The 27,788-nt window shown below is 52.8% G+C and overlaps 1 protein-coding gene across 7 annotated transcripts; it reads right to left on the bottom strand.

Annotated features, from left to right (window-relative positions):
• LOC116956126 (uncharacterized) lies at nucleotides 1–27,759 on the bottom strand. Of its 7 annotated transcripts, none has more exons than XM_032977595.2 (12): nucleotides 27,308–27,759; nucleotides 25,219–25,871; nucleotides 16,345–16,564; nucleotides 13,159–13,277; nucleotides 12,693–12,725; nucleotides 10,796–10,867; nucleotides 8,644–8,739; nucleotides 8,137–8,524; nucleotides 6,528–6,743; nucleotides 4,504–4,599; nucleotides 2,580–2,879; nucleotides 1–1,716 (listed from the first exon to the last, which is right to left on the bottom strand). In XM_032977595.2, the coding sequence occupies exons 2-12, from the start codon at nucleotides 25,621–25,623 to the stop codon at nucleotides 1,406–1,408; spliced, it is 2,256 nt and encodes a 751-aa protein (XP_032833486.1). In that variant the 5' UTR covers nucleotides 25,624–25,871; nucleotides 27,308–27,759; the 3' UTR covers nucleotides 1–1,405. The 7 variants fall into 7 exon arrangements, with proteins under 7 accessions (XP_032833486.1, XP_032833482.1, XP_032833484.1 ...); XM_032977591.2 differs by having other exon boundaries at nucleotides 8,137–8,527; nucleotides 27,308–27,758; XM_032977593.2 differs by having other exon boundaries at nucleotides 8,137–8,527; nucleotides 27,342–27,758.
• Nucleotides 27,760–27,788: the final 29 nt, after the last annotated feature.

The raw sequence follows: 27,788 nt of genomic DNA, 5'->3' as shown, positions 1-27,788 counted from the left end.
TCAGATCTACCTGCTTTATTTTTCACTAAGTTTAATGCTGAATGTCGCGGACAGTGTTCAGTGTTCAATGGCAATGCGTGTTCTCAAAGAATTAAAGTGGTAACAGCACAACACCGCCACATGCCCAGGGGTCACGGTGTTACAAACCCCTGCCGAACTCCAGGGCACACCGCGCCCACCCCCCCCCACATCCCTTCTCCCTAGCTGCCCGATCTACAGCTTCACATTGGTTCCAGTTAAGTGCAAGACGTACGACAGTTTACATACTCACAAATTTTACTCCTTCAAAACTAGAATAAAGTACTTTAATACTATAATTAATGTCGCATAGTGATGGCACATGGTCATTATGACCTGATGTTAATTATTATTGTTATATCTCATCTGGAACGAAATTGCTACGGGATTTCAAAGCCACTAGCCCAAAAATGTATAAAGATTACACTACTTTGCAAATAATATTTTTTCCAATACATTCCCTTACATTTTTCAAATAATAAATATCCTATTTTTCATTGATGCTGCGTTACAAAATGGGCGAGGGTGCACGGTGAGCACAATGCACTCACGCGCCCACATCCCTCCTCCTTCCCCACGAGTCACCAACGCAGTTGGCACGGGGGCCACTGGCATTGCTCACTCATAACGGCGACACCATGTGTCGGCGCGGGCCCCCAGCGCAAACCAGGGCGATAGCCGGAAGTGCGAGATACCGCACGGCCCAGATGAGCCGCAGCATGGGTCACAGGATTGGCTACAGCATCAGAAATTGCATGGGCCACAGCATGGGCCACGGCATAAGAAATAGCATGGGCCACGGCATGGGCCACGGCATGGGCCACGGCATGGGCCACGGCATGGGCCACGGCATGGGCCACGGCATGGACCACGGCATGGACCACGGCATGGACCATCAAAGTGCCCTGAGCATGATCCTATTTAATGAGACAGACCACCAGCCGGTCACGGCCATGGCGCACAAGTTACAGCATGTGCTGGCGTGCAGTTCGAACCTGAACTAGTCACAAGCCACATAATGAGCTGGTCATATTAGCCAGAGTAAGAGCCGGAGTATGGACTGGTCATGAAAATGGGAGCACGAGCCAGAGCAGAAAATGGGAGCACGACCCAGAGTGTGGCCTGGACAGAGAGCCTCTCTTAAGCTGGGGAGAGCAAGCTGGACAATGAGTCGGTCACGAGCTGAAACGTGAGCTGCAGCACAAAACACGAGCTCCCTCCCGCACCTCGATGCCTTGCATCTCACGAGATGGCCCATTCTCCTCCGAGTCCCTCATTTGCCCAAACACAGCTTCCCTTCCCCTCCTTCACCCCACCAAACAGAAACGACGGAAACCGAAATCCCTTCGAGCCGCCGCTCAAGTCAATCCATGGGCACCGTGGACCCTCACATGAGGAAGGGGTTGGTGGTGAATTTTGGCTGAGTGGGCGCCACCATGAGGTGCTGTGGGGGTGGCCCTGAAGAGAAATCCCCAAACGGGCCGCCGGCGGCTGGGAAGCCGACCGAAGTGGCCAGCGCAGGGGGAGGTGCCGTCACGAGGCCATTGGAGAAGGGGGCGCCGAGCCTCTCGGAGAAGGGGGCGCCGGGTCCCTCGGCGAAATGGGGGCCGTGCCCATCGGTGTAGTGGGGGACGGACCCGTCCGTGAAGTGGTTCATCACCTGGAAGGGGTTGGTCGGCTGCGACCCCTGGGACGCGTCTGTGGGGCAAGACAGGCGGGCTCACCGTTAGAACAAATTCCAGCAGCGGCATCCATGGCTACTAATTCAGCCGGCTTCACCATATTCCTCTGGCGGGGGTCAGTTCGTGAATATGGAAAAAATTATTTCAAATTGGTGCTACTCGTTTTTATCAACCTCGGGAAGATCATGGTTGAAAGTACAGGATGCGTGCGTGTCTGTGTGTATGGGGAGCGGTGGCGTAGCAGTTAGCGTGCTGCGCTACGAACCTGGCGACCGGAGTTCGATTCCCGCTCATGGCCAACACCACTGACGATGACCAAAACTGGTCCTGGGCCTCCCCTAGGTCGACTCCGCCTCCAATGAGACAAAAGCGGTTTGTTCGTGGTGTTGGCCACCCACCCCCTCGTGTGCCGTGCTCCAACAGTCTGTTAAGGCTATACGGGGGATCTTTGTGCATGAGGTAGTCAAGTGGCTGAGGAGTAGGAGACACCAAGGTGGGACCTGTGAGATCTTTCGGTTCAATTTTGGTTTCAGTCGCTGGAGGTGAAACTCGGTTCTCAAGCGTAACCAGTTGATAGTCTCAGCACGGTCACCAATGGCTGCACGACATTTTAATTTGGTTTTTCACTCAAATTGGTTAAAAAGCCAGCTCTTCCCTTCAAAAAAATATAATTTCCCCATAATTTGGGAGGGGTCACAATAACATTTTTTTCTCAAAGCGCTGTGTAGGGGTCTCGTGAATTGGCGACAACGTGCACACTTCGAAAACATATCTCGCAGAAGAATACAATTTAACCCATTGGTCACTGGCACCGTTTCACCCCCTGGCTCATTACGGATGAGTGGGGGTCGTACGGAGACCGGAGGTGCGCGGCCTTGCCTAGGGATAGGAATGGGTTTTTGGATGCCGTTTGCGCAGCGGCGGCCCCGACAGGTGGCTGGTGGACCGTTGGCCGGCCAACCAGCGCGTCCAAGTCGACGAGCGAGGCGGCTGGTCCCAGGAAGGACTCGGGCGTCTTGCGGCTGGGGTTGGACAGGGCCTGTGGGAGCGGCAGCGTCGGGGCCGGCGCCGACGGCAGGGACCTGGCGACGCCCGACAGCTCAAACGCGTCTGGGCTGGAGCCCCGGCTGAGCTGCGCCCCGCCCCCCGTGGAGCTTCCGCTCAGCATGCTCAGCTCACCTGGCAATGGCAGCACGAACAGAGAAGCTGACAAAGCAGTTTATCGCGTGGCGGGAGCCTTTGTTTTGTCAGAGCTGTGGGGGAGGGGGGGTCCTCCAAACTATATTTTCCATCTGGTGGGGCGGAGGAGTCACAAATTAAAATGCAGGCAAGCGACGTGAAGTTGTATGTCATGTGTGCGGCTGTTACGATCTGTGTCTCCTGTCTACAGGCTCTCTCGTCTACCGTTTATGTCGCTTTCATCTCGCTGCTCTCCTCTCCAGCCAAGCTTCACGGCGGGTTCACTGTAAGAGCCTTTGTGGGCGGCATCAGACCTGCGGGCCTCGGGGCCAAAGGACCCAGTGTTTAAGAGCATTCGACTCATTGTGTAAACGCATCCACGCGCTCGGCTAATCGCACCAGTGTACAGCACGGGTGTGACGTTTATTTTTAAATGAAAATGCATTCATAAATGTATTTAGCCGATAAGCTCGCCCAAAATATTACATATTTCAGGAGCGTTGGCGAGCTGAGCGGTGAGTTTCGTAGCCGTTTGATGAGGGGCCAGTGTAGTTTTTGTGAAAAAATTGTGAAGCGTCCTCGGTGGGACGGATGCACGCAATATTTCTTGGAGCATGGCGACGAATATATATCCTGTCGCGCTCCTCAGTTGGGAAAGAAAAAAAGTTGTCGGCTGAGCAGCCACTCGGCTGATGAAGCGTCGCTCTCTGCAACCCCTCGCACTGCAATTACTGCAGCGGTGGTGGGGGGTGGTGGGGGGTTGTGGGGCGGTCGGGTGCAGAGGGGACGTGGAGTCAAGGGGCCTTCAGTGCGGGAATAAACAAAGTGCTCTATCCCCCCTCTCTTTGAGGCGTCAGTGCAGAAGCCATTAATAATACAGGAGGCCCCTTTGTGGCACGCGACTGGGGAGCAGCGCAACAGGGCAGGCTGTGTTCATCATGAAAGGGCAGCAGGGGCCGCCGTGCGAGCGTGAGCAGGCAGCCAACTCAGTGGCTGCCTGATGCCGGAGTGACGCGCGCGCACGCTTCCCGGTTTGTGCGCCCACGCGTCGCCGGAGATGAGAGAGTAAACGCGGGAGAACACAGGGGAGGAAGAGATGAGGAGTCAGGGCGGCAGATGCCAGCGATGAACTCTCCTTTGACGCATACACTCATCATTATCACACACTCGCTCACACATCTCGATAGGCAAAATCGCGGAAATTAAGTTGGTGAATAAAGAGGGTGTATTACGAACCGTGAATCAAAACCCGAGATTTGCAATTTGCCTCCGAGTTTGCTGATTGCGGATTTGCCGATTGCGGCTCTTTTCAAGAACGCAACCCCCACCGCAATGGGCAATGGTTTTGGAGTTAATTTCCAAGTACATTTTCAGCATTGGGGAAATCGGCTCAAGACATTAAAAAATAAAAAAAATTGTATTCTCTATTTTATTTTATTACCATGGAAGAAATGCGAAGTACCCCACACAAACTCTACACGAATAAGGGCTTCCCCCCCAGGCAGGAATCAAACCTGCGCCCTTCTCGCGGCGAGGCACGCGTGATACCGCTGTGCCGCCACCCTGCCGCTGCCAGAATGCGGTTGATGAACGAGCGTGGTGTCGTGCGTGCCAGGAGTAGTACCCGCGGAGGTGTTGATGGGTGCGGTGGGGCCGCTCCTGGCGAAGCCTTCCAGCTCCTCCCGGTAGGGCGCCTCCGCCTGACCAAACGGGTCGAAGGCTGCGGCAACAGGGAAAGGGATAAAGACTATGAGGGCTGACGTGTGGAAGGGAAGGCTTGCTTGCAGGCAGGAGGGTCATGGGAGAGCCAGGTGCTGTGGGTTAACCCACTCAAGATGACTGGCACTGGCGAACTGGCACTAGACACACACGCACACGTAGAGTATACACAATTATAGACGCACAACAAATTCCACAAACATGTAGGCTTTTGCCACCAATATTATTCATAATAAAGGTTTTTTGGGTTAGATCGCGTTATTTATAAATGTGTCGCAACCCTCCACCACCCGACATGGCCAATCAGTAAAAAAGTGTGTCATGTTGACAAAAGACAAATAGTTCACTACTTTAGCCCACCGGTGTGTTGAAGAGTGAATCCACAACATTTACAATTTTGAGTACGATGTTTCGCTGGTAATTACATCCAGCATCATCGGGCGATTTGCCAGAATCGGGTCACTGGGTTCGATTCCAGTGAGCACGAATCAAATTCGGGTCATTGGGTTCATAGTGCAGCGTGCTAACCGTTGCACTATCGCTCCCCACTACCGCAGAATACACTCCGTCACACACACACGCGTGCATGATGATGCCACTGATATCCACAGCAAGCTGGGATTCTTGTTACATTCCGTGGTCGAGGATACCGTGTGGAGTATAAATGTTATCATTTGTTTTATTTATTTCCAGCCTTTGCAGGATGTTGGATTGCCTCTTCACCCGGAGAACGCACTTGAATTTATTACACGCACACACGCTCGCATAAACATGAGCAAACACACTCGCACTAATACACCAAATGTACACACTCACACCAAACGAATGGACAGAAACACCCCGAACACACACACACATACTAAATAAACATGTCAGCTCCACACACCAATATGCTGAAAGTAGTTCAAAATATATACATACATATAGACACAAATTACAAAGATAAAGATCCCCCTATAGCCTTACCAGTCTGTTGGAGCAAGTGCTGTTAGCGAGCACCTATAAAGGCTAGCACGGGGCACGAGGGGGTACGTGATAAGCACCACACCAGTCACTTTTGTCTCCCGAGTAGCAAAGTTGTACACATCACACTAGGTACAGATTTGAGGTTGAGTCGACCTAGGGGAGGCCCAGGACTGGTTCAGTTAATAGTCACTGGTGTTGGCCGTGACCGGGAACTAAATTCGGGTTGCCGGGTTCGTAGCGCAGTACGCTTACAGTTACACTCCCGCTCCCCATTACACCAATTACACAGACGCACTCAGTCACACTCAGACATTGACAGTTAACCACACACACACACTGAGCAAGTAAAAAGGGAATAAGCAATTAGAGATAAATAGAAGCAGAGAGGGAGGGAAAATGAGAATAACAGTGAAAGGTGGCGAGAGAGAGGGGGTGAGAGGAGCGAGAGGCAGAGCAAGTGGAGAGACAGGAAAAGCAAGAAGACAAAGTGGGAGAGCAAGTGAGAGGCAGATTAATGGAGAAAGAGAGAGGGACTACGATGAGGGGGTGAGGTGGGGGGGATGGAGAGGGAGGGAGTGGGCTGCGTGTAGCGTCCCTTATCGCGGCGTCTGCCGTGTGGCAGCGAGGCCGTGGTCTGCCTCGGGGCAGCAGCTCAGGAGACGACGTGCCGCCATCAATAACAGAGTCCACGTGAACTCATGCAGCACCCAGACCACTCCTTCCTCCACTGCCAACCAACCCTCTACCGCTGCCTCCCCACCAACCCTCTAACCCGTCTTCTGCTCCAAAGTCAGCGCGCCGTTTTTTTAAATTTACATCGCAGCCGCTCCCTCTCAGTGTGATGCGACCGCGAGGAGCGGCGTAAGGGATGGAGGGCGGAGAGGTTGCGCTGCGTGGAGGCAGCCGTTGAGTGACCGGCGTTCGGCCGATTACACCGAGCGGTCCCGAGCGGAAAGGCGGTACCCGTGGAGGACGCGGAGGTGGCGGCGGACTTGGCCCTTCCGTCCAGCGGAGCCCAGGGGTCGGCGGACGCTGCCGGGATGGGTGGAGGGCTCGCCGAGTATGCCGGGAGTGGAGGAGAAGCGGGAGATTCTGGGAAGGCTGACCAAGGGTCGGAGGGCGATTTGGAGACCGGGCCCCATGCGCTGTTGGTGGCGACGGAGGTTAGGGGCAGGGGACCTGCGTTGTGAAACGGTATCAAAAACACAGAGTAGCAACAACGTTAGCCGACCGAAATGAAGTACAACTTCGTGCAACGTTTGGCAGATTAACTTTGTTCTAGATCTGGGCCAATGTGCAAAATGTCAAGGAGCCACCAACAAACGACACTTTAAGACTTATAATAGATAAGAAGAGTTGATATATATTTGTCTCGTTAGAAGCACAGTAGTATATCTGCATATATAACCGTTTTGGAGCAAGTTCTGAAGAATCCATTCAGTATTCTTAGAGCACTGCATTGCCTTATTTTACAGTGGTTTATCGAAGCTGATATCACAGACTACTGCTGAAATTTGTCTTCCAAGTAACCTCTTAACCGGACGCTAGGAGGGCGGTACTTTCCCATCAACCCTGCTGCAAATGGAAATTTCGGTCGAATGATGGTGAACTCAGTATTTTTAATTCTCAAGAGAACTTGAAATTCAACCGAAATTCGCCAAAAGCAAATTAAATGTATGTTGAACTTCTTTCGCACCGTATGCAGCCAACCGTGCTAAATCGGGGGTACGAAATGCGCTGGTGTTTTGTGCAGTCATTGGAGACCATCAACTCATTCACGCTTCGGAACCTGGTTTAATAATGGGCGGCTGTGTCTGGATTCAAACCTGGACCCTCCGCGGCATCAGGCTCAGTGCCTGGTACCACCGTGCCGCCCGGCCATGGATTCTCGCGTACATCGAAACGTGCCGCGAGTGTCAGGAATCGATTATTCACGAGCTGTGCGAATTACTTCTGGATGGCACGCACTTGTGTCGCACGTAGGCAAAACGGAGCGAAATAAACGTTCAACACGAGACGGAAGAATCCAACAGCTAGAATCAATCGTCGAATTTCACCTCGAGTCAATCTCGTGGCAATCGGGTCGCTGGGAGGGCGGTGAACCGCTCTGCACCGCGTGGGCGCACGCGGGGAACTGCTGATTGCGAAACACAACCCCCCCTCCCCCCCATCTCCCAGCAAATTCCCACTCGAGTCCATTGCACTGCGAGGAGTGGCACTCAACACGAGAGTGGCTCCCCACTCCACTCCGCTCTCTCTCCCGTCTACCAATCCCTCCCAGCTCCGGCTAAGGTTCACCCTGCCCCTTCCTTGCCCCTCCCCGCCCTTCCACAGGACGCCATACCGACCGCTCCTGACACCCATAGCGTCCCGGCTCATTCGCCAATTTCCCCCTCCACGTATCTCAACAGCTGCTTAACGGCCGCCTTCCACTCACCGCGTCCAACTCCTTCGTCTGGCACCGTCACCGTGAACATTCCGGATTCCTTCTCCAGGTTTCTTCCTCCACTAAAACCCCACCCCCACCCCCTTCCGACCTACCAAGCCACGTATCCCCCGCCCCCCCTCTTACCCGGAGGCTGCCAGGACCGGGCGGAAGCCCCCGCGGTGACGGAGCTGCCCCAGGCATCCTGCGATGGCGCGCTCGCTATGCTCATCGCCGCCGACGGCGGCTGCTGCCAGCGCGCCTGGGCGGCCAGGGTGCCGGGCACGGGAACGCCGACTCCCCAGGGCCCCCCGCCGAGCGCCGGCGGCCCCGCCGCGGGGGGGGGCGCCCCCCACGCGCCACCCGCGCTCGCTTCTCCCCAGGCGTCCCCGTGGGGGTGCGCGGAGGAGGGGGGCAGGGGCCCACCCCAGGCATCCCCGTGGTGGGCGAGAGCCGGGCCCCCTTGCCAGCCGGGCTGGGTGGGCGCCGGCGCGAACACGTCGGCCAGGTCCAGCAGCGAGGAGTGGGACTGCGACTGCTGCGGGAGGGTGGACACGGCAGAGTTGTGGTTGGTGGAGTGGTTGGTGGAGTGGTTGGTGCGTCCGCGGTCGCGGTCGCTGGTGTGGTTGGGGTGGTGGCCGCTGCGCTGCTCACCCCGTTGTGCTGCGAGGTGGGAGACACCGAGTCCTTGCGACTCTCTTCCAGCGCCATCTGGAGACGCAGATCATCGCCCCTCCTCATCCTCTCCTCCTGACGCACGCGCACGGGAACACACGGCACATCACCGAGCACCATCACCATCACCATGCGACATCGCCGTCAACGATTCCCATCACCATCACCGGTAAGCCATCACCATCACCGGTGAACCATCATCATGCAATATCACCACCACCATGACATATCACCCTCACCATGCAACATCACCGTTAATGATCACCATCACCGTGAACCATCACCATCACGGTGAACCATCACCATGCAATATCACCATCACCATGCAACATCACCAGAATCATCACCGTTACTGTGCGACATCACCATCATCAGCACCATCTCCGTGGAACATCACCAGCATCATCACCATCATGTTAACGGGTTCGAAGCGCAAGCACGCTTACCAATGCATGCGCCACTGCTCCCAAATTTGACAACACGTACCACATACCAGTAAATACACACACCATCACATATACATCATCACCACCAAAAATACCATTAACACTACACATACCATCACCACCAAACATACCATCACCACCACACGCATCACCACCACCAAACTTTCTATCACCACTACACGCACACCATCACCGCCTCCACCATCATCACTACACACACACACACAGTGACCATCACAAAGACATACACACCATCAACTCCCCCAAACATACCTATCACCACGACACACACACACACACCATCATCGTTTCACACGCACACATATTCCCAGCACGCAATCACCAGCAAAGTCCACCGTGTACCATAACCGCCAGCACAAAAACCCCGGCACACCACCGCGACCGCACGCGCCAGTCACCGATGTCTCTGCACCCAGGCGGGCGCTCCGCTGCTCGTACGGGAGGAGTGGGGCACCGAGTCATCCCGCTCGGGGGGGGGGGAGGGGGGGGCTTGAGCCTCCCTCAGGCACGCGATTCTGACCGCTCGATCCGTCAAATCTCAATGGCGCCGAGAGAGGGAGTCTCAAGCAAGAAGGACACGATTCAGGAGGAGGATTTCAACGATCGATTTGCAGAGCAAACTCGCGGCACCGATTGCCCGGCAACGAACCCGGAGACGCCCCGGAGTGAGGGGGGGGGGGGGACGGACGGGGGAGACGGACGCAGTCGCAAATCGGTGTCCTCTTGAATGTAAAAAAAATCTAATCACTCATGGCCAGCAACCACCCCCCCCCCCCCTCCCCCAAGTGATTACAGAGCAGAGCAAAAGAGAAGTGCAGTTCAAAGCTTCCGGAACAATCAGTGTTCGCAACAGAATCCCAGCAATAGGCCCTCGACAGATCACACCCTTCTTATGGACCTCATCCTGGCCTTAGGAATCATCATCATGGCCATCTAAAGGATCATCGCAATTCCGACAGCCTTAAATCGCCTGCCGATTCTGCGCAGCATTTATAAAAGCACGGGACAGATCTTGAGAAGCAGATCAAGGCTCGCGAGTGGACTCCACTGGCTGCGTTTACACCGAGGGGGGGGGGGGGACACTTACGTTCACTACAGAGCTGTCCAGAACGGAACTCGTCGGTGGAGGGGGGCCCGATCAACTCTAAGGGAAAGAGGCGGCACACGCCTGGGAGTGGTGTGACTGCTCTGGTTGCGAGGGTTGGCGGATCGCGCAGATCAGCGAGACTACTGCACCGGCTGGGGCCGTGGGGTTTTCTTCCGTACTGCCCTCTGCTATCACCCCCTGTGTGTGTGCGCTGTGGATTGACTCTGCATGCGATGTACGGTCCCCGCACTGCTGCTCTGGAGACCCAGGTCTACCTCGAAAAAAGGAGACTTTTGGTCTCAATAGGCTCTCCTCCCTCCCCTAGTGTTACCCCCTTGTATGCTTGATGGGGTTTCTCCAGAATCTCCACTTTTCTCCTGGATTAATCAAGTCTCCTGCTATTTAAAAAGAAAAAAACATCCCGATGTGGTGGGATGCTCCTGAAAAAGTCTTGAGGCTGGCCAAAACCTTCTTGGGTAAAACGACCTTGGGGTTCCGCGAATGTAAACGCAGCTTTAGTGGGAGCCCGCTAAATAGCGGCGGGCCCATTAGGGGCGGCTGGCCCCAGTGGGGCTACCTTCTGGTGTTGCTCCTGGCTCAGGGACAGCGCCAGCATCAGCTGCACCTCCTCCTCAGTGTCGGAGGAGGGCTGTGGGGTGGGGGGGCGGGTGGTGGTCAGGTGTGTGCGGGGCTGCAGGGGCGATGGAGTAGACAGTGGTGGTGGTGGTGATGAGGGTGGTGTTGGTAGCGGAGGTCGTGGTGATGGAGAGGGTGGTGGCGGTGGTAGCAACTGCGGCTGTAGTGGTGATGATAGAGAGGGTGGTAGTGGAACGGGTTGTGGTGGTTGAGAGGACGGTGGTGGTGGTGATCGTGGTCATGGAGGTGGTGGCGGTAGAGGTGGTGATGAAGTGGGTAGTTGTGGTGATGTTAGTGGCGGCAGTGGTGGTGGTGGCGGCGGCGGTTGGAGACGGGGTTCGGCGTTCTCTCCTCCCACAATGCCGGGCCAAGCGTCACGATCTGGGCACGGCTTTCATCCGTCACACATGACGCAACTTACACGTGACGGAACGCAGCGCTCCGCGAGTTATGCGCCCTCGCCAGCTCACACTGGGCGTGCTCGCCGCCCTGGCCTGTACACAGTGCCGTCACCCCCCTCGGCCAGCACTCACCGTGTCCTCAACAGACCACCATGCGTCCTCGCCGGATTGCACACGACAGCGCGCACCACACTTGGGTCTGCACTGCGGCACGGTACAGACTAGGCACTAAACAACACGGCTGTGCAGACGAGACTACAATACACAGCGGCAAAGACGAGACTAGGCGCTACAGAACACAGACACAAAAGACAAAGATCCCCCATACAGCTGTAACAGACTGTTGAGGCAAGTGCTGTTAGCAAGCACTTGTGAAGGCCGACACTGCACACGAGGGGGATAGGTGGCCAGTACCATGCCCGGTCGCCTTTGTCTCCCTAGTGGCGATGTTTACACACCGCACCAGGTACGCATGTGAGGCTGAATCGACCTAGGGGAGGCCCAGAGCCTGTTCAGATAATCATCACCTGTGTTGGCCGTGAGCAGGAATCGAACTCGGGTCCTTGGGTTTGTAGCGCATCGCGCCCAACTGCTACGCTACACACACGCGCGTAGGCGCATGCGTAAGCGCACGTGCTTATTCGTGCACGCACACATTCTCGCGCACACACGCGCACGCACGCTTGCTCGTGCACGTGCGCATGTGCAGGGCGACACTGGGGACAGAGAAGTGACGTCGGGGAGTAGGCAAAGGCCAGGGGATCAGCAGCCGAGACAGAGCGTGACCGTGTGTGCGGGGGATGAGCGAACGCAGCCAGCACAGCCAGCGGACCATGGCGCGTGATTGCGGCTTCCACGGTGAGCCGGCACAGCTGCCCCTTTTCTGAGCCGGAGCCAGAACCAGAGCCGGAGCCAGAACCAGATCCGTGCCGGCGCATGAAGACATGCGCGTGTCGAGCAGGGTTCGAGCGTGAGTGCGTGTGAGGCAGTGTGAGCGCAAGTGAAAACGTGTGAGCGGCCGAGCGAGTGGGAGCGCGAGTGAGCGAGGAGTTAGCCAGTGTGAGCAATGCGAGTGAGTGGGAGCAAGTATGAGCGCGAGTGAGCCAGTGCGAGCGCGAGCAGCTGCAGCCTCGTCGCAACATGACCCATTACCACCACCAGCACACACAGGAAGTGACATCACGAGTACCGCATCCATTGCAGCCGCCGCGTAAACTCGTGCGGGAGATGTGCACGGTGGCCGTGTCAGGGAGTGGGGGCAGTGGGCGGGTGCGGGCAGCGGGTGCACGGGGGGGGGGGATGTGGGTGTGCAGGGGATGTGTGGGGTAGCAGGGGAGACCATGTGCGGGCCGGGGGCAGGGGAGCTGGTGTGCCGGGTGGGAGCAGGAGGTGTGGGGGACGTGTGTCTGTGTGTGCGTGGGGGACGAGGGTTCCTACCTGTGTCGCCTCCTCTCTCCCCACGGCCGCCACCTAGGAGCGCCGACGTGCGCCAGGTTAGGCTCACGGTCAAGCGGCGCGTTGAGGGGTCAAGCGGCGGGTGAGTGGGCGAGCGGGAGAGCAAGCGGGCGAGAGAGAGAGAGACTGAGAGGACAGGCATGCGGGCGGCAAGGCGAGCTAGAGTTGGTGGGCACGAGCGGACGAGCGGACAAATACATCGGCAGGTTTGAGGGGTGAGCGGGAGAGCGGGTCAGCGAGTGAGCAGGTGATCGAGCGAGCCAGCGGGTGGGCGTGTAGTGCAGTGAGCGAGCTAGTGTGCTGCTGAAGAGGCAAGTCGGACAGCCGGTGAGAGGGTGGGCAAGCGAGAACGTGAGCGAGTGTGCAGGTGAGCGAGGGCCAGCGAGCAGGTAAGTGGGCAAACAGGTGTAGGGTGAGCGAGCCAGCGAGCGAGTGCCTGAGCGCCCACCTGCTCGGCCTCCTCCTTGCTCATGGCCAGCGCCAGCTGCAGCTGCAGCTCCTCCTCGCCCGTGTTCCTGGGCCGCACTTGGTCCAGGTCGGGCGGAGGGGGCGACATCAGGGTGCCACCTGCGCCACCGCAGCGGCAGAGGGGGGGTGGGGAGAAGGGGTCGGGGGGCAGTGAAAGTCACTCGAGATGCACGGACACGCGGTGTGCAACTAGGGTTCTTTATTTGGCTTGCGGACCCACTGGCCAAAGTGGTCCACAAATGCTCTTGCGAGTGGCTCGCGGAGCTGTGGACCACCAAGGGATATGGCTCGCTGATATAAGCAGAGATACAGAAAGGTGAGACGAGAGACAAACTAAAGATAGAGATTGGCGGTCACGTGGCCCCGCAAGCAAACACCAAACCTGTGGTTTGCTGGAACATATTGTATGCATGTGTGTTGAACTGCTTTTGCACCGTACGTAGCCAACCGTGCTAATCAGAGGTGCGGGGGAGGGACAACAAGATGTATTGTTGTTGGTCACAGGTGACAAGGAATCTTGAGTGGGCTTTCAGCTTGTTAGTCCCCATAGGCTCTTTCCTGGCTAAATAAATGATGTCACAGGAGATGGGTCTAAGTGGGCTCTCTTATTAAATAAAGGACATAAAGAGTCAATGAGCCTCAAGAGGCTCATTTGTGGCTCTCTCCTGGCTCTCTCCCCGTCGAAATAAAGCACATCACAGGTGACACCGAGTCTGAGTGAGCACCCCCACTGGCTTGGGACACGATGCGGCAACTAAAGTAAATTTGGTCTCTCTCTCTCTCTCTCCCGGTTAAAATAAAGGATGTCAATTTACAAGAGGTAACGAATCGTTGATGGGCTCTCTTCTGGCTAAACAACGCACCCCAATCAATCACAGGCGGTGCTTAATCTCAACAGGCTTTTAATAAGGGACATGACAGGCGACGACAGTGAATTCTCGGTGGGCTGTCCTCTGACTAGAGGACACGGAGAGTCAATGAATCTCGATGAACTCCCTCCTCCTGGTTAAACAGTGGACATTGCAGGTGACAACGAGTCTCGGCGGGCGCTCCTTCCGGTTAAATAAGGAGTGACAGCTCGGACAGAAGGACCCGGGAGGAGCCGCGGGATTTGTCTGTACGGGTCGCCGGCCTTGCGCAAGGCCATTCGCGATAGATTTCGCTCGCACCGTCTGCTCGCCCCGCCCATCCCACCCGACCCACTGCCGTCATTTACTCGCCCGTCGCCGCAATCCACTGGCGAGCAGCCGCTTGCAAAACCAGGGAGGACAGAGAGGGGGGCGGAGAGGGGGGCGGAGAGGGGGGCGGAGGCACCGCCGACATCTCTGCTGCACGAGCAACCGTCAGACATCGGCCGATCCCGGAGTCGGGCGATGAGCGGAGCGAACGCGCCGAGCTCCCGAGTTATCATCAGTGGCTCGTGGCCTGGAGAGCCCCGGTGCGGAGTGCGGGGCCGAGAGGTGATGAGTGGGGAGTGGAGTCGGGGATGAGACGGGGGGGGGGGGAGAGATAGAGGGAGCTTGGGCCACGAATCTGCTCTTCAGTGGACAACTTGAGATTTAAAAAGACAATGACTTTGGACTCTTGCGAACATAAACCGTCACGCTCGCGACATGTGTGCCGAATCGTGCGCGTGCACGCGTGAAGCGTGGATAGATTACCGCTGATTGGTGGGTTTAGTTTTTGTGCCACTGACAAAAAAAAGTCAGGAAGTGATTTCCTGCTGATAAGAGCCAGCGGTGGAAATTCCACATTACCATGACGGGAGCGACTCTATCAATATATATTTTTTATTGTTGGTTGCCAAGAGCCAGTGGTGGAAATTCCATGTTCCCATAATGGGAGGCACTCTATTCATATGTTCTCTTGCGTTTAGCTTGAAAGAACCAGTGGTGGAAATTCCATGTTCCAATTGCGGGGGACGAGTCTCTCCATAGGGCAACCACTTCATCGACCCTGGAGGGATTAAACTCAAATATTTTTATGTTACCACATAAGGGCCACTGAGCTATATAGCTCTTTAATTATCAGATGGGACGTGGTCATAAATGACAGCCAAACGAAGTGGCTTATCACGTGTACATTTATAGCAGCCGAAATCCACACAACCATGGGGAGAACATGCAAACTCCAAATATAGAGGTGTCAGGGTCTGGATCGAACACACGACCTCATGTATACCAGGCGAGGTAGTTAACATCTCGTCACCATGGCGCCCCGTGGGATGATGGGCCGAGTCAGCCCCCCAACCAGGAATTAAACTCACAACATTCCGATTGCGAGCTGCTCGCTTTACCACCGAGCCGGCACCCGGGCACAAATTATTGATTCACGCAACTACAGATTCTACAGATCCACTCCCACTACAGATTTTATATTCCTTATAGGGGCAGCCTTCGTAAAAAAACGGACTTAAGACTCCGAATCGTGACTCCCAGGGTAAAAATCCATCGATTGATACATGATTCGATTCATGCTATATTCGATTCCGGGGGGGGTTACTATTTAATTTGAGAAATATTTTTTGTCTCGTTGATATTGTCCAGCCTTGTCTATTTCGCACCTCCAATTAGTACGGTTGGCTACATGCAGTGCGAAAGAAGTTCAACATACACATATACATTCTTATTATTATTATCGATAAACGATCATTAGCATATTATTTGCATTGATTGTTCATGACCAATCCTCCAACACGCGAGTGCAGGAATAGATTTTACTCAATTACTCTTTACGTCGATAATCGCTGCATCTGTCAGAATCCATGCACTTCCTTCATTCCATTTGCTGTCCTCCTTAAAGCCTTTAAGTGCTATGTTCAAGTTTAATCACCGAACTACTTAACGTTTTGTATGTATTTGTGGGGTTTCTCTCCCGTATGCTGTTCAATGTGCCATCTAATGATTTTGTGACCAAGGCCTCCCTTGGGCTTCCACCTGGCTTTTATATAGAGCATTGATTAAAAAGGCAATTAATAAAAACTCAACACATTCGTCAATAATGCGTGCCAACGGTGTATGATGCGTAACCACGGTGTCTGTGGTGGGTACCCACGATGTCTGTGGTGGGTACCCACGATGTATGTGGTGGGTACCCACGGTATCTGTGGTGCGTACCCACGAGGTGCATGGTGTGTACCCACGGTGTGATGTGGTGCGGTGCGTACCCATGTTGTGGCTGCCGGGGCGCGAGCGGGTCGTGTGAGCGAGGTGAGGCTGTGGCGCGCCGTGGGCGAGGTGCGGCTGAGCCGGCGCGTGCGGGTGAGCGTGCGCGCCGTTGTGCGCCGTCACGCGCTCGCCCCCGCTGCCGATCCCCATCACCGACTGCGCGAGGCGCTCCTTGGTCTTGAGCGCGTGGTCTCGCTCCGACCTCAACCGATCGTCGTCCTGACGGAGCAGCCAATGGGAGGGGCAGTCCGTCAATACGGCAATACAGCCACACAGTGGTACGGCTACACAGCCATACAGATGCACAGCGTTACTGCTGCACAGCGATATTTATTACACCACTGATCAGCCACACGGCCTTCTGGGGAGGGGGGGGGGGTGCATCTCACCAGCAGCAGTGGATCAAGACAAAGCAAACACGAGACTGGTTTAGAAATTCAGCGCCTCATCAGCAGTCAGGCTCGCTTGAATAAAAGCTGATGCACTGCCGGATGTTTACAGGCAATCAATAATCTATCCACCAACCGATCAATCGATCAATCTCTCGAACAATGGACTACGCCTCCATCAATAATGATAAACCACGAGCAAATCCACCAGTTCATCAATGTCGAGGTCCCCCTTGTAACGGAGATGTTTGGCCTCGTTAGGCTCTTGTCCAAGCTGTTGCCATGTTTATCTCTCTCCCTTTCAGCACATCTTGTTACCCCGGGGAGGTGGGTGGGGGGGGTGGGGCACCTGGGCAAACACGGGTCTCTTTGCGTGACCCTACCTTGCACAGCCCTCTTTGTCAATCCATTGCTGGATGACGGCCTCCCCATGTTGTGTCAGTGTCGATTGGGGAAGGCGGCGTGGTAGCGAGATGTTAACTACCTCGCCTGGTATGGAGCAGGTCGTGGTTTTGATCTGAACCCTGATGCCTGCTGTATATTTGCAGTTTCCATGTTTCCCTCCCCGTGGTCGTGTAGATTATTCTCTGGGTCCTCCGGGTTTTCCCTCCACATTCAGAAACATGCATTGAGACTATTTGGCTGCAATAAATTTCCACATGACGATAAGCCACTTCGTTGAGCCATCATTTGTGGCCAGGTCACTTCTGAAAAAGAGAGTTCTACAGCTCAGTGGGCCTTACCTGGTAAAATATAATATGAAAATAGTCACTGGAGCATAGAAAATACAGGGCAACAATTGAATCGTCTGCACTGCCCTTTGTTACCAACAAGACCTGTCTGTGCATAGCGGTCACCAGTGCCGGATTAAGCTAGAACGGGGCCTGTAGCATATGTTATAAAGGGGCAATAAATAAAAAAACGTAAATATGAAAACACATAAATGTTTAACTTGCATAGTAAAGTAATTGTATTTATTTATTTCCTATACAGCCAGATAATACAACAAATCGCTAACTTAAACACCCAGTCGTTCATAAATGTTGAAGGCAGTATAGTACTATGGTAATAGAGCACGTGCAAAGTTACTGAACCGAAATTGATAGCTTGAAAGCATTTAGCGTGGGGCCCTTGAAAGTGCGGGGACCGTAGCATATGTAGCTACTTTTGCTACTAGGATAATCCGGCACCGGCGGTCACCCATCCAAGCGCGATCTAGGCTCAATTCTCGTCAGCATAAACCATCATCACACAAACTGTGGTCATCCTCGCAGCGGCTTTTGGCTGCTAGCCATCGAACAAAGACGATGGTCGCCGCATCACGCACGATGCGCTTCTGCGGCCATCTGGAATGCTCTTCCTCGTTTCCCATATATAGGGAAACCAATGGCGCTATGCGCTTTTAAATCTGGATTGAAAACGAATTTCTTTAGAACTGCTTTTCCTGTTTACTTTGTTGTCCTGCCTCTGCATCTCCGATGAGCACGGTCGGCTACGTACGGTGCGAAAGAAGTTCGACATACATACATACATACTTACAAACAACACCTGATTGGCTTCTGAGATCTGACCAGATCTGGGTTATTCTGGGCGATTCGGTCATGGGCGTTCACGGCCTCCATACTCTCGGAACTGGAACAGAGATTCCGGAGACGGCATTACGTTCAAGCGCACTCTGACACGGCTCAGTAGTGGCAGCGCCGTCCGTTACTTGTTGCAGAGGTTCGCCCACGCATCGTGCGCCAGCGTCATTCTCCACATTTTGCAGATTTGACCGCAAATTACTCAAATTGGGATTACGTGGTGGAGCAACTTCACATCCCCCTACTGCGACACGAATGCAGTCTGTGTGAACGACTGTTGAACTTCTTTCGCACTCTACGCAGCCAACCATGCTAAATCGAAGGTGCGAAGAGCGCCTTCCCTCGCGATAGCCTTGCGAACAATAGCGTGAATACCGAACCATACCGATTACTATTATTATAATTATAATAAAGAGCCGAAAATAATTCAAGACACTGTATGATACACAAAGAGGTGGAGAGAGGTCATTTACAAAGCATCACTTGCAACCTCCATAACGCCCGACGGCTACAGGACTGATGATAACGATTACGATGATATATGCCACAGATCTCTAGAAGTGCGCAATAGTTGTCTGGCAGACTTTAGCGATCGATGGCAGAGCGTGTGGGCATCACCACAGCACTCACCGTGACGACGTTCAACATTAATGCAGAGAGCATTTATTCGCCATCTTCCTTGGGGGATAACTTTGAAAATTTTGACGGGATTTGATTTGTGACGCAGGCGCACGACAACTTGCTCCAGCGAACCACGCGACGGGCTTTTTAACGTCCACTTTTAGAGCAAAGCCGGCGCGCTCTAGGGAATTGGTCCACAACCGCACAAGCGACTGGGACGTGAATCGAACCCCCGACGACTCGGGGCTCAGTGTTTGCTACAGCCTCGCTCTCTACCCGAGGGTCACGTATCCCGACCCACGGCAGCCAGGACCCGTTTGTAAGTCGAGGACTACCTGCATTGCACTGTGTTGTCAACCGTCTTACGGTGACCGGCTGGCATTGAGGTTGCGAGTTCAAATCCCGGTTAAGGGATCGACTTGCGGCTGCCCCGTCAACATTTTCATCATCATCATCCTCGTCATTATCATTGGGTGGCCAGGTGGCAGCAGAGTGGTAACGCACTCTTTGGTTCTATTCGGTAAAGTCACGTAGGTAAAAAATAAACAAAAATCACGACGTTTCGGCCACAACACAAGTGGCCTTCATCAGGTGAAGGGACCAAGCTGTCCAGAGGACAGCGTTGGAGTGAAAAAAGTCAAGCGCAGGTCGCCTCCTTTTTCAAATCTAGAAGAGTGGTAACGCTTATGCCTCGCACCAAGAAGGGCCTGGGTTTGGACTCAATTAATTACGCATTTATATTGATCGTTTTTTTGTATTGGTTGTTGTAACTTGCCAACCCACCCATACTGTACAACTGTGGATAAAGAGCTTCATAGCTCATCGGATTCCTCCTGCAGTCTCAATAAAGATTCTGATTTTGACTCGGGTGCTTTGGTGTGGCATTTTTTTGTTCTCCCCTTGTTCTGCATGGGTTTCCTCCGACTTTCTCCAAATTCTGTCGGATAGTTGAAACCCCATACAATGCTAACTGGAAATTAACCAAAAATCACAATGCTGAAAAATTACCTGCAAATTAGTCAATTGGGATCACACACAGTAGAAACCTCTCCCCCTTCTGCTAAAACCTGGCAGGACCCTCGTCAAAGAAATTATTGATAAAATGAACAGCAACTTTGTTGGGAGTCAACTGCGGTCATCTTATGGTGCGACTGGCACCTGCCATGAGAATGTGGAATTTACACCACCGGACGACTGGGTGTAATTGGAGATGAATACCAATCCACATTCACATGAGCAGGGAAACACTGACATCCTGATATAGTGTAATCTTGAATAGCCATTGATATTCAATGCCCTCACGTTGCATTGTGTGCACAATATTGTGCGTCAAAGCATTACATTGAATAGTCCTGAGGTAATCCACCCTATTGTAATGAAAACCGTTGTGTTAATTTGTGTTGCGACAAATAGTTTGTATTGTACTTACTGTACGTGATCACATTACATCAGAGAGTAAAGTACTGCACAGCATTGCAATAAATTATACAGGGTGTTTAAAAAAATGGACCCAATTTCAAAGCAGGATATTTCACGATGGCAACATGTTACAATTAAACAAAAAGTTTGAAAGAGTTATCAAGTTTTACTAACCATTTTTATAAATGCTCTATGTGCCCTCCACCTGCTGTACGGACAACATTGAGACGATAGTTGAATTCGTCCCAAACGCCTCTCCAAGTGTCTTCTTCCACTGAAGTCACCGCTGCCGTGATTCTGTTTTTGACGTCATCCAGATTACTCGCTAATGGTGGCACAAACACACGGTCTTTGACATATCCCCACAAGAAAAAGTCGCAGGGTGTGGTGATGTCTGGGGATCTTGGGGGCCAAGAATGTAGCCTAGTCTTGGGGTCCCGTGCGACCTATCCAACGTTGAGGCGGTGTTGTCTTGCGAATGACTGAGGCTAGGGGCTGTTTGTGCGCTGGGAGGAGGCATCTAGCGGTAATCATTTGAAACTCGATGCCTCGCCCTTTCAAGTGGTAAGAGTTTCATTCATGGGCAGTTCGCGGTTGCAGAGATATAGCGATTAAAAATCGGGTCCAACGTTTTGAAAACCACACTGTATATTACTGAATGGTAGCGTAATATTAATGAACAATAATATATTATTGAATGGCATTGTAGTGTAGTGTTGAATAGTTTGTACGGTATGGTGTGATTGCATCAAATCAAATAGTAACACGTAGGCTTTCGCGACCAATATAATCCATGAGGTTTTTGGGTTAGACCGCGATCGAACCCAAAAACCTCTATTATGGGTTATAAATCAAAGTCTTTTAAAATATTGTATCATCGAGTATTGACTTGGATAATGCTGAATATCGCATTTTAGTATATAGTAAGTGTTGAATAGTCTGTATAACACTGTAAAGAGATAAGGTGGCAAAAATGAAGGTGGCATCAATTAAATATTTTAAAGTATTGTATAGTATAAGTAATAGTTTAGCTTTAGAACGACATGGCATAGTATCGTATTGACCAGTATTGCCACACACTACGCCAGAGTGAGTGTAACACTCAAGGGTTAAAATTGCAGGTTCTCTGTGGCTGGAGGGCACGGAGGTGTCACCATCCGCATAGGCGCCACCGCCAAGGTGAGGATCCGATACAAATCCATCTGATCCACATGCCACGGGATACCTGTGTGCAACGCGGGAGCTGGGAGCGACAACACTCAGGGTGTCCCTCGGTGGCCTAACCACACGCGTACACACACACACGTACGCAACCGCAAAAAAAATAGCCAAACCCAATGGCCCAACACTTAATCCCGAGATAATGTCCCATAATGATGGTAATGACGGAAAATTCACTCGGCTGAGAGGTTTTGTCGAACGCTGCTGTGGAGTTTAGGGGCAATGAATCTGCCCGGGCCGAGTGGCTCAGTACTCAGAGGACCAGACTTCCGCCATGGCGGAAAGGCCGTGGGTTAGAATTCTGGTCACGGGTCAACTCAATCGAACGATCGCTGAAAGATTGCTTGCTTGCTGTGTTAGAATTTGTTTGCGGTTTTGTTAAACGCCAGGTCCTTCCTTTTGACAGAGGCTTGTGATCACACACATCATCTACATTTACTACCATCATCATTATCATTCCCCTCCTCATCCGTCTGAGAACATAAATGGATTACCACTTTCAGTTAAGCCAACGATGGTTAGCCTACAAATATACTGTACTGGGACCCACTATAGCAAAGTGGAATTCCACCACTGGCTTAATTCCACTGATCGAGATGAGAGTACTGCCCCTTTTGCGTGTTTGAGTGTGAAGGCTAACTTAAACTATAAAACTATTTTAACTATTTTTATTTTACCAAGTAAGGCCCACTGAGCTATACAGCTCTTTTTTTCAGATGCAACCTCGCAAACAAATGATAGCTCAACGGATTGGATTATCGTGTGGAAATTCATAGCAGCCAAATAATCTAAAGACACTTTCTCCAACTTTACATGGAACCGTTTGACAGACAGGCACCAAATTTAACACAGCACAGATGCTGATGAGATCATCACAGTTTCAAGAGCAAGGCACAGACCGCGGCCGTTTCATTTGCTGATTAGAATAACAATAACACAATTTATTACGCGTACATGTTTCATGAATCGAACGCAATGTTCCATCGAAAAATGTGGCGGCGCGGAGCCAGAACTCAAAGTCCTTCATATGCCGGCATGAAACAGTTGAGTTTGAAGCAGGTGAGAGCCTGCACCAGATGAGAGCCCGAATCAGTTGAGATAATTAACAGGTGAGAGCCTTGAGCTGTCTCTTGAAGGTGGATGGTGCGTGGATGCTGCGTATGTGCAGTGGGAGAGAGCAGATGGCTGCTGGTGCAACTACAGAGAATCGCCCGCTAGCCAAAACAATGTCAACATCCGAGGGGCAAAATTAAGTCCATAGCCAAAGATGATATATTGACACCACAACTGAAAAGGTCGTATAACCGTTGTCAATCAACTGCTAGTTGAATGTCTCCCCATGTGCCATGCCAGCATTGGGGGTAATTTGAACATAAATAAGGAGGGGGGTGGGGGGGGGGGTGAGCCCAGGACCGGTTCTAATATCATTTGCCACTTTGTTTTGTATGGCCTATTTAGAGCAACGATTAGAGATTCAGTGGTCAGAGATTTAGCCATTCTATTGCTTTCGTGTGAGAGTTGGCAAATTGCTGATACACTCACTCACCACCTTCTATATTTGGTGTAGTGCAAAGTTATGTTGGTTCATCGATTGGAGTTTTGTAACCGCAGTCACACACAGGAGGGCGATTGCCACCGATGCCAGCCGTGGCCACGAATCGGACACAGGCTCGCCAAGTTCAGAGCGCAGCAGGCCAACCACCCCAGAGCCACTCCACCCCCATTTATTTTTATTCATTGGCTATAAAAATTAAATGGCTAAGCCAAAGTTGTTTCTATCTTCTGCAGTGCCCATTCCTGCTCTGGCGCAAGAACACATTCTTGAACTGAAGGATCCTTCAACACTATCCACGTTTTTAAATTGGGCATGCAACGTATGCTTTCTCCCCACTTCCCCGCCGCGGGAATGTGCACCGTTAGGAATCATCCTATCCAGCGAACACAGTGTAACGTCTTTTGTGCAGTGGACACGGGCCCCAGCGGTGCAACATTCGCGACCTGTTGCGGAGGCTCGCGGTTTGAATCTGGAAGGCCGCCCTGGGTATTACTGTGATTTGTAATAACCGTCAGATACAACGCGTCGCCTGCTTCAACAGTGGACGTTAAAGATCCCCTCGACGTCATTCGTAACGAGGAGGCCGTTGTTGCCGGTGTCATGGAACAAAATTAAGCAACTTTGAAAAACGTACCTGAAAATTACTCAACTGGGACCATAGAAAGCAAGATTGCCTGCATATGACGTCTGTGTAAACAGACGTGAAGGCCTTGCCCATAGAAGAATGGTGCGAATACAAAAATGTGCTAAAACTATCGTTGTTACATTTGGCAACGGTGTAAAATCTGTAAGTTCTGGCTTGTGAGGACACGTGCAGGATCTCACCCACGCGTCATTGATGCTGCCACGACGTAACAGTCAGCACACCGAACTTGCAATCCAGCGGTCGCTGGTTCCATTCCACTTCCGATTGCGGTAGTTTAAACAGTGGCGCAAAATGTCCCTCACAAGCCTCGACTCCCTCCACCGAGCAGTATAAATAGGTAACACCAACATGGTGAGTGGATAGGTTGGTCATGTGGGGTAAAGTGTGGGTTACTTCCCCCCATTTTCCAAAATGTCAGGCCATCGAGGAAGAGTAAGCCAAAATACCCTTCTCTGGTGGCTCTCCAGAGCTTCCTTCTGCCAGCAGTGGCATGAGAACGCAATTGCAGGCCCACACCTTCACCTCTGACCTCTAATTAAGGGATGTGATAAAAACAATGGCCACACTAGTATTGTTCACTTGCCGAGGAAAGTCTCAAGACGTTTAAGGAGAGGCCTGCATTGAGATGTATGGCCAATTACTTTACACTCCAGACAATTTCTCATGTATAGCGTTAATAGAGCAACCCATACAAAAAAAAATCCATTGCCCAATCAATGGAGTTAAAAAATTACCCAAATCAAATATTTTTTTCAATTTTTGGAGTGTTTAGCTTTGTATGGGAGGAAACAAGAGTAGCTGGAGATAACTCACCAAGGGTACGAAGGAGATAACGCTCCAAAGGTCCACACGGATGGGTCACGAACCTGCTTTCTGTTCCTGCTACTGAGCAGCTTTATGCGATTCACAAATCTCTGCACGACCCGCAAACCCCTCGCTTCCAATGCAAGGCACTCGCTCACAAGCATGTGCCACAGTGGCCGGCCTGCAATTGTCTTATTTGGGATTTGGTTTACAATGGCCAGCTCTGGTAAGTGACAACATAGCAGAGCCTTTAACAAACCCCTTTGCCGTTGACGTGTTCCAAAACCACAATGACCGACCTAGGTGGTAAAAGGTCAAGCAAGACACAGTCCTGTAATTACTTCCTCACGCCACTGCCTAAGGAACAGCCTCCACTAGAGGCTCAAAAGAGCCTCCCTCTAGAGGGCATTATTTTGACCTACAGACGTCTTGGAAGAGATGCGAGTACCCACACTTTACCCCACCACACTCGACCTGTCGATAGAATCACTGTGGTGTATACATTTACGCTGCTGGGTGGACAGAGAAGTTGCGGGGTGGGGGGGTAGGCAATTAATAAACTATCACCTTCATTTCAACGACATCGGGGCAACACCACGGCTCACGCTTCCACCACAGCCACCACGCACACGTACCTTGAGCAAGCCGACGAGATGCTTGGCGCGCTCGCGCACGTTCACACCCTGGTCCTTGCCGTCGCGGTCCACGTACTGGAAGTCCTTGAGCGTCTGGATGGCGAAGATGTTCTCGCGGCACTGCTGGGCCACGCGCTCCGAGCCCGTCTTCACCAGGTAGTCGAGCAGCGTGAGCGCCTTGTAGACGTGGCGCCAGTTCTTGCCGTGGTCGTTAAGCCGTTTCCACACCATGGACATAATCTCGGGGAAGGCGATCACATTGTAGCTCAGGTCGGCGATCTCGGACATGAGCGACGTCGAGGGCCCCCACGCGTCGTTCGACGTTGCCTCGCGCACCTTCACCTCCGCCTCCGAGTACTTGTTCACGATGTTCTTCATCTGTCGCCGCATCGACGAGGTCGCCATGGCCGTGGTGGTGTCTGTCAATCGGACAGTCAGTCCGTCCGTCAGCCAGGTGGTTCACTTGTTCACCAGTCTGTCCGTCCTCTCTCCCCGTCTGCTGGCTGGCAGATTAATGCAATCAACTGGGGGTTTTCAAGCGTACGCGATGTTGAGCGAAGAGGCTGTGGCTGTCAGGAGGTCCTCCTCTGGAGGCCACGTGACCAGCCTAGAAGGACGTGACCTTTGAGGCTCCTCCAGAGACGGATGGACATCTGCAACATTAATAAAAAACACAAAGATTAAACAGCGGTGCTGCGACAGTTGGCAGACTGCGCTTCGAACCCGCCCACCCGAGTTTGAATCCCCGCCACGACTAGCGTTAGTGGACCGGTCCCTGGGACCCCATCCCCTTGGCCAGGTCACACCAAGTTTGGTCAAAATAACTCCCCCGACGACTGAAAGGCGTTGGTTGAGGCATTTATCGAGCAAGGTTATTGCCAGAGGACTGAATTTCTTTAACATGACACGCAAGGGGCAGAGGATTATATCCAGGGCCTCATCCTCCTCCTCCATTATCATCATCATCCACCTCGTCAGCCCGTGAAGTTTGAGAGGGAAGAGAGGGGCGGTGCGTGGGTGGCAAAATGTGAGACTTTTGAGTCGTCAATGCTTCCAGCGCGCACTTTGCTTTGTGGGCGAGGGGGTTCGTTACAAACCTCCCCCCGGCGGGACAAGGTGTGGAAGAGACGGGCAAAGGTGGACCTAAGACACTGGCGGACAATCACACGAATTGAGGGGGGGGGGGCACCATGTAGTAGTGGGCATTCAGTGAAGGACATGCGTGTCCACGAAGACACACAAGCGCAGGACACTGAGACAGGCCACGCGGGACATTCTAACCCGCCAATTAAGCACTGTTTTGGCTACGTACGGTGCGAAAAAGGTTCAACATACGAACAGACACAGAGGCAGGTACTGGTTCCACGCGTAGACACGTGAGACGAGACAGAGCGGGACATCTGTGAAACTGGACATCTCTGAAAAAGAGCTTTGTAGCTCATCGGATTCCTCCGGTATAAATACATATTCTGGAATGCGCAGACACGAGACAAACACGGGCAGGGCAGAGACGAAAGCGAGAACACAGCACTGGAGAGACAACAAAGACACAGGAGAAAGACATGGACAAGAGACAACCGAAAGTCAGAGACACAATAATGAGGAACCAAGACAACAGGCCAGAGACGCAGACATGACACTGACACACAGACACAGAAACACGACAGGCATTTTGCACACACAGACGCACAAAGTCAACAACGGACAACAACAGAGGCAGGAGGAACACGACACAAGCAAGCGAAACACGGACACGAGACGAGACCAAGTAGACACACACACGAGACACACACACACACACGTGAGACAACACAGATACACACAGACACTAGACAAAAACACGGACGAGAGGGACACGAACGCGAGATTAATACATTAACAAATAACCAGCAGGCTGAGAGAGAGAGGCGCGGAGACACGAAGCACCACACATGAGCGAGACGCGGAGTTCAGACACACGGGGGAGACGCGACACAGGCGGGAGGAGCAGCGGGGAGACTCCGAAAAGGAACCCAGCCACTCAGCCCCGCGCCGCGTATCCGCGCAACCCTGTCCTCATTCTTTCTTCTCCTTCAGTGCCACCGCCTACCTCCTCCTCCTCGTCGTCGTATCCTCCTCCTCACCTCTTTTCCCGCATGCCGTGCGCCCCGCTCGGGCCCCGCAGGCTGAGTGAGCCGGGCCCAGCCGCGTCCCCACGTCCCCCCTTGGCCCCGCGGAAAATGGCGGGGCTGCGCTAACTCCCGCCCAGGCAGAGGGGGGGGTGGTGGTTGGGGAATCAACTCAGCACGCCGGCGTTGTCAAATTCTGCCTGCCTTCCCACACGAATTAAACGAACGCCTACAAATAAATAACATTACTTTAATAACCGTACATTTAGCTTTACAGCAACTTCTATTGGCTTTTGTATAGAATGACAAATAATGTAAATTTCAATGACATCTCAACCCCCCCCCCTCGCGTTGGTAATGGTACAGTCTATTTACATATGCGCATACTGAGGGCCTGGCTCGCGCCCCTGCGACGTCAACGTCGAAGGAGTGAGGTAATCCGCATAGCGATGACGTCACGAT

Source organism: Petromyzon marinus, chromosome 3 (genome assembly GCF_048934315.1).
Source record: "Petromyzon marinus isolate PM22_M1 ecotype Great Lakes invasive population chromosome 3, UKy_Petmar_22M1.pri1.0, whole genome shotgun sequence".
NCBI classification, from domain to species: Eukaryota; Metazoa; Chordata; class Hyperoartia; order Petromyzontiformes; family Petromyzontidae; genus Petromyzon; species Petromyzon marinus.
Note: the sequence above shows the minus strand (reverse complement) of the source record. Positions and strands in the feature narration are given on the sequence as shown.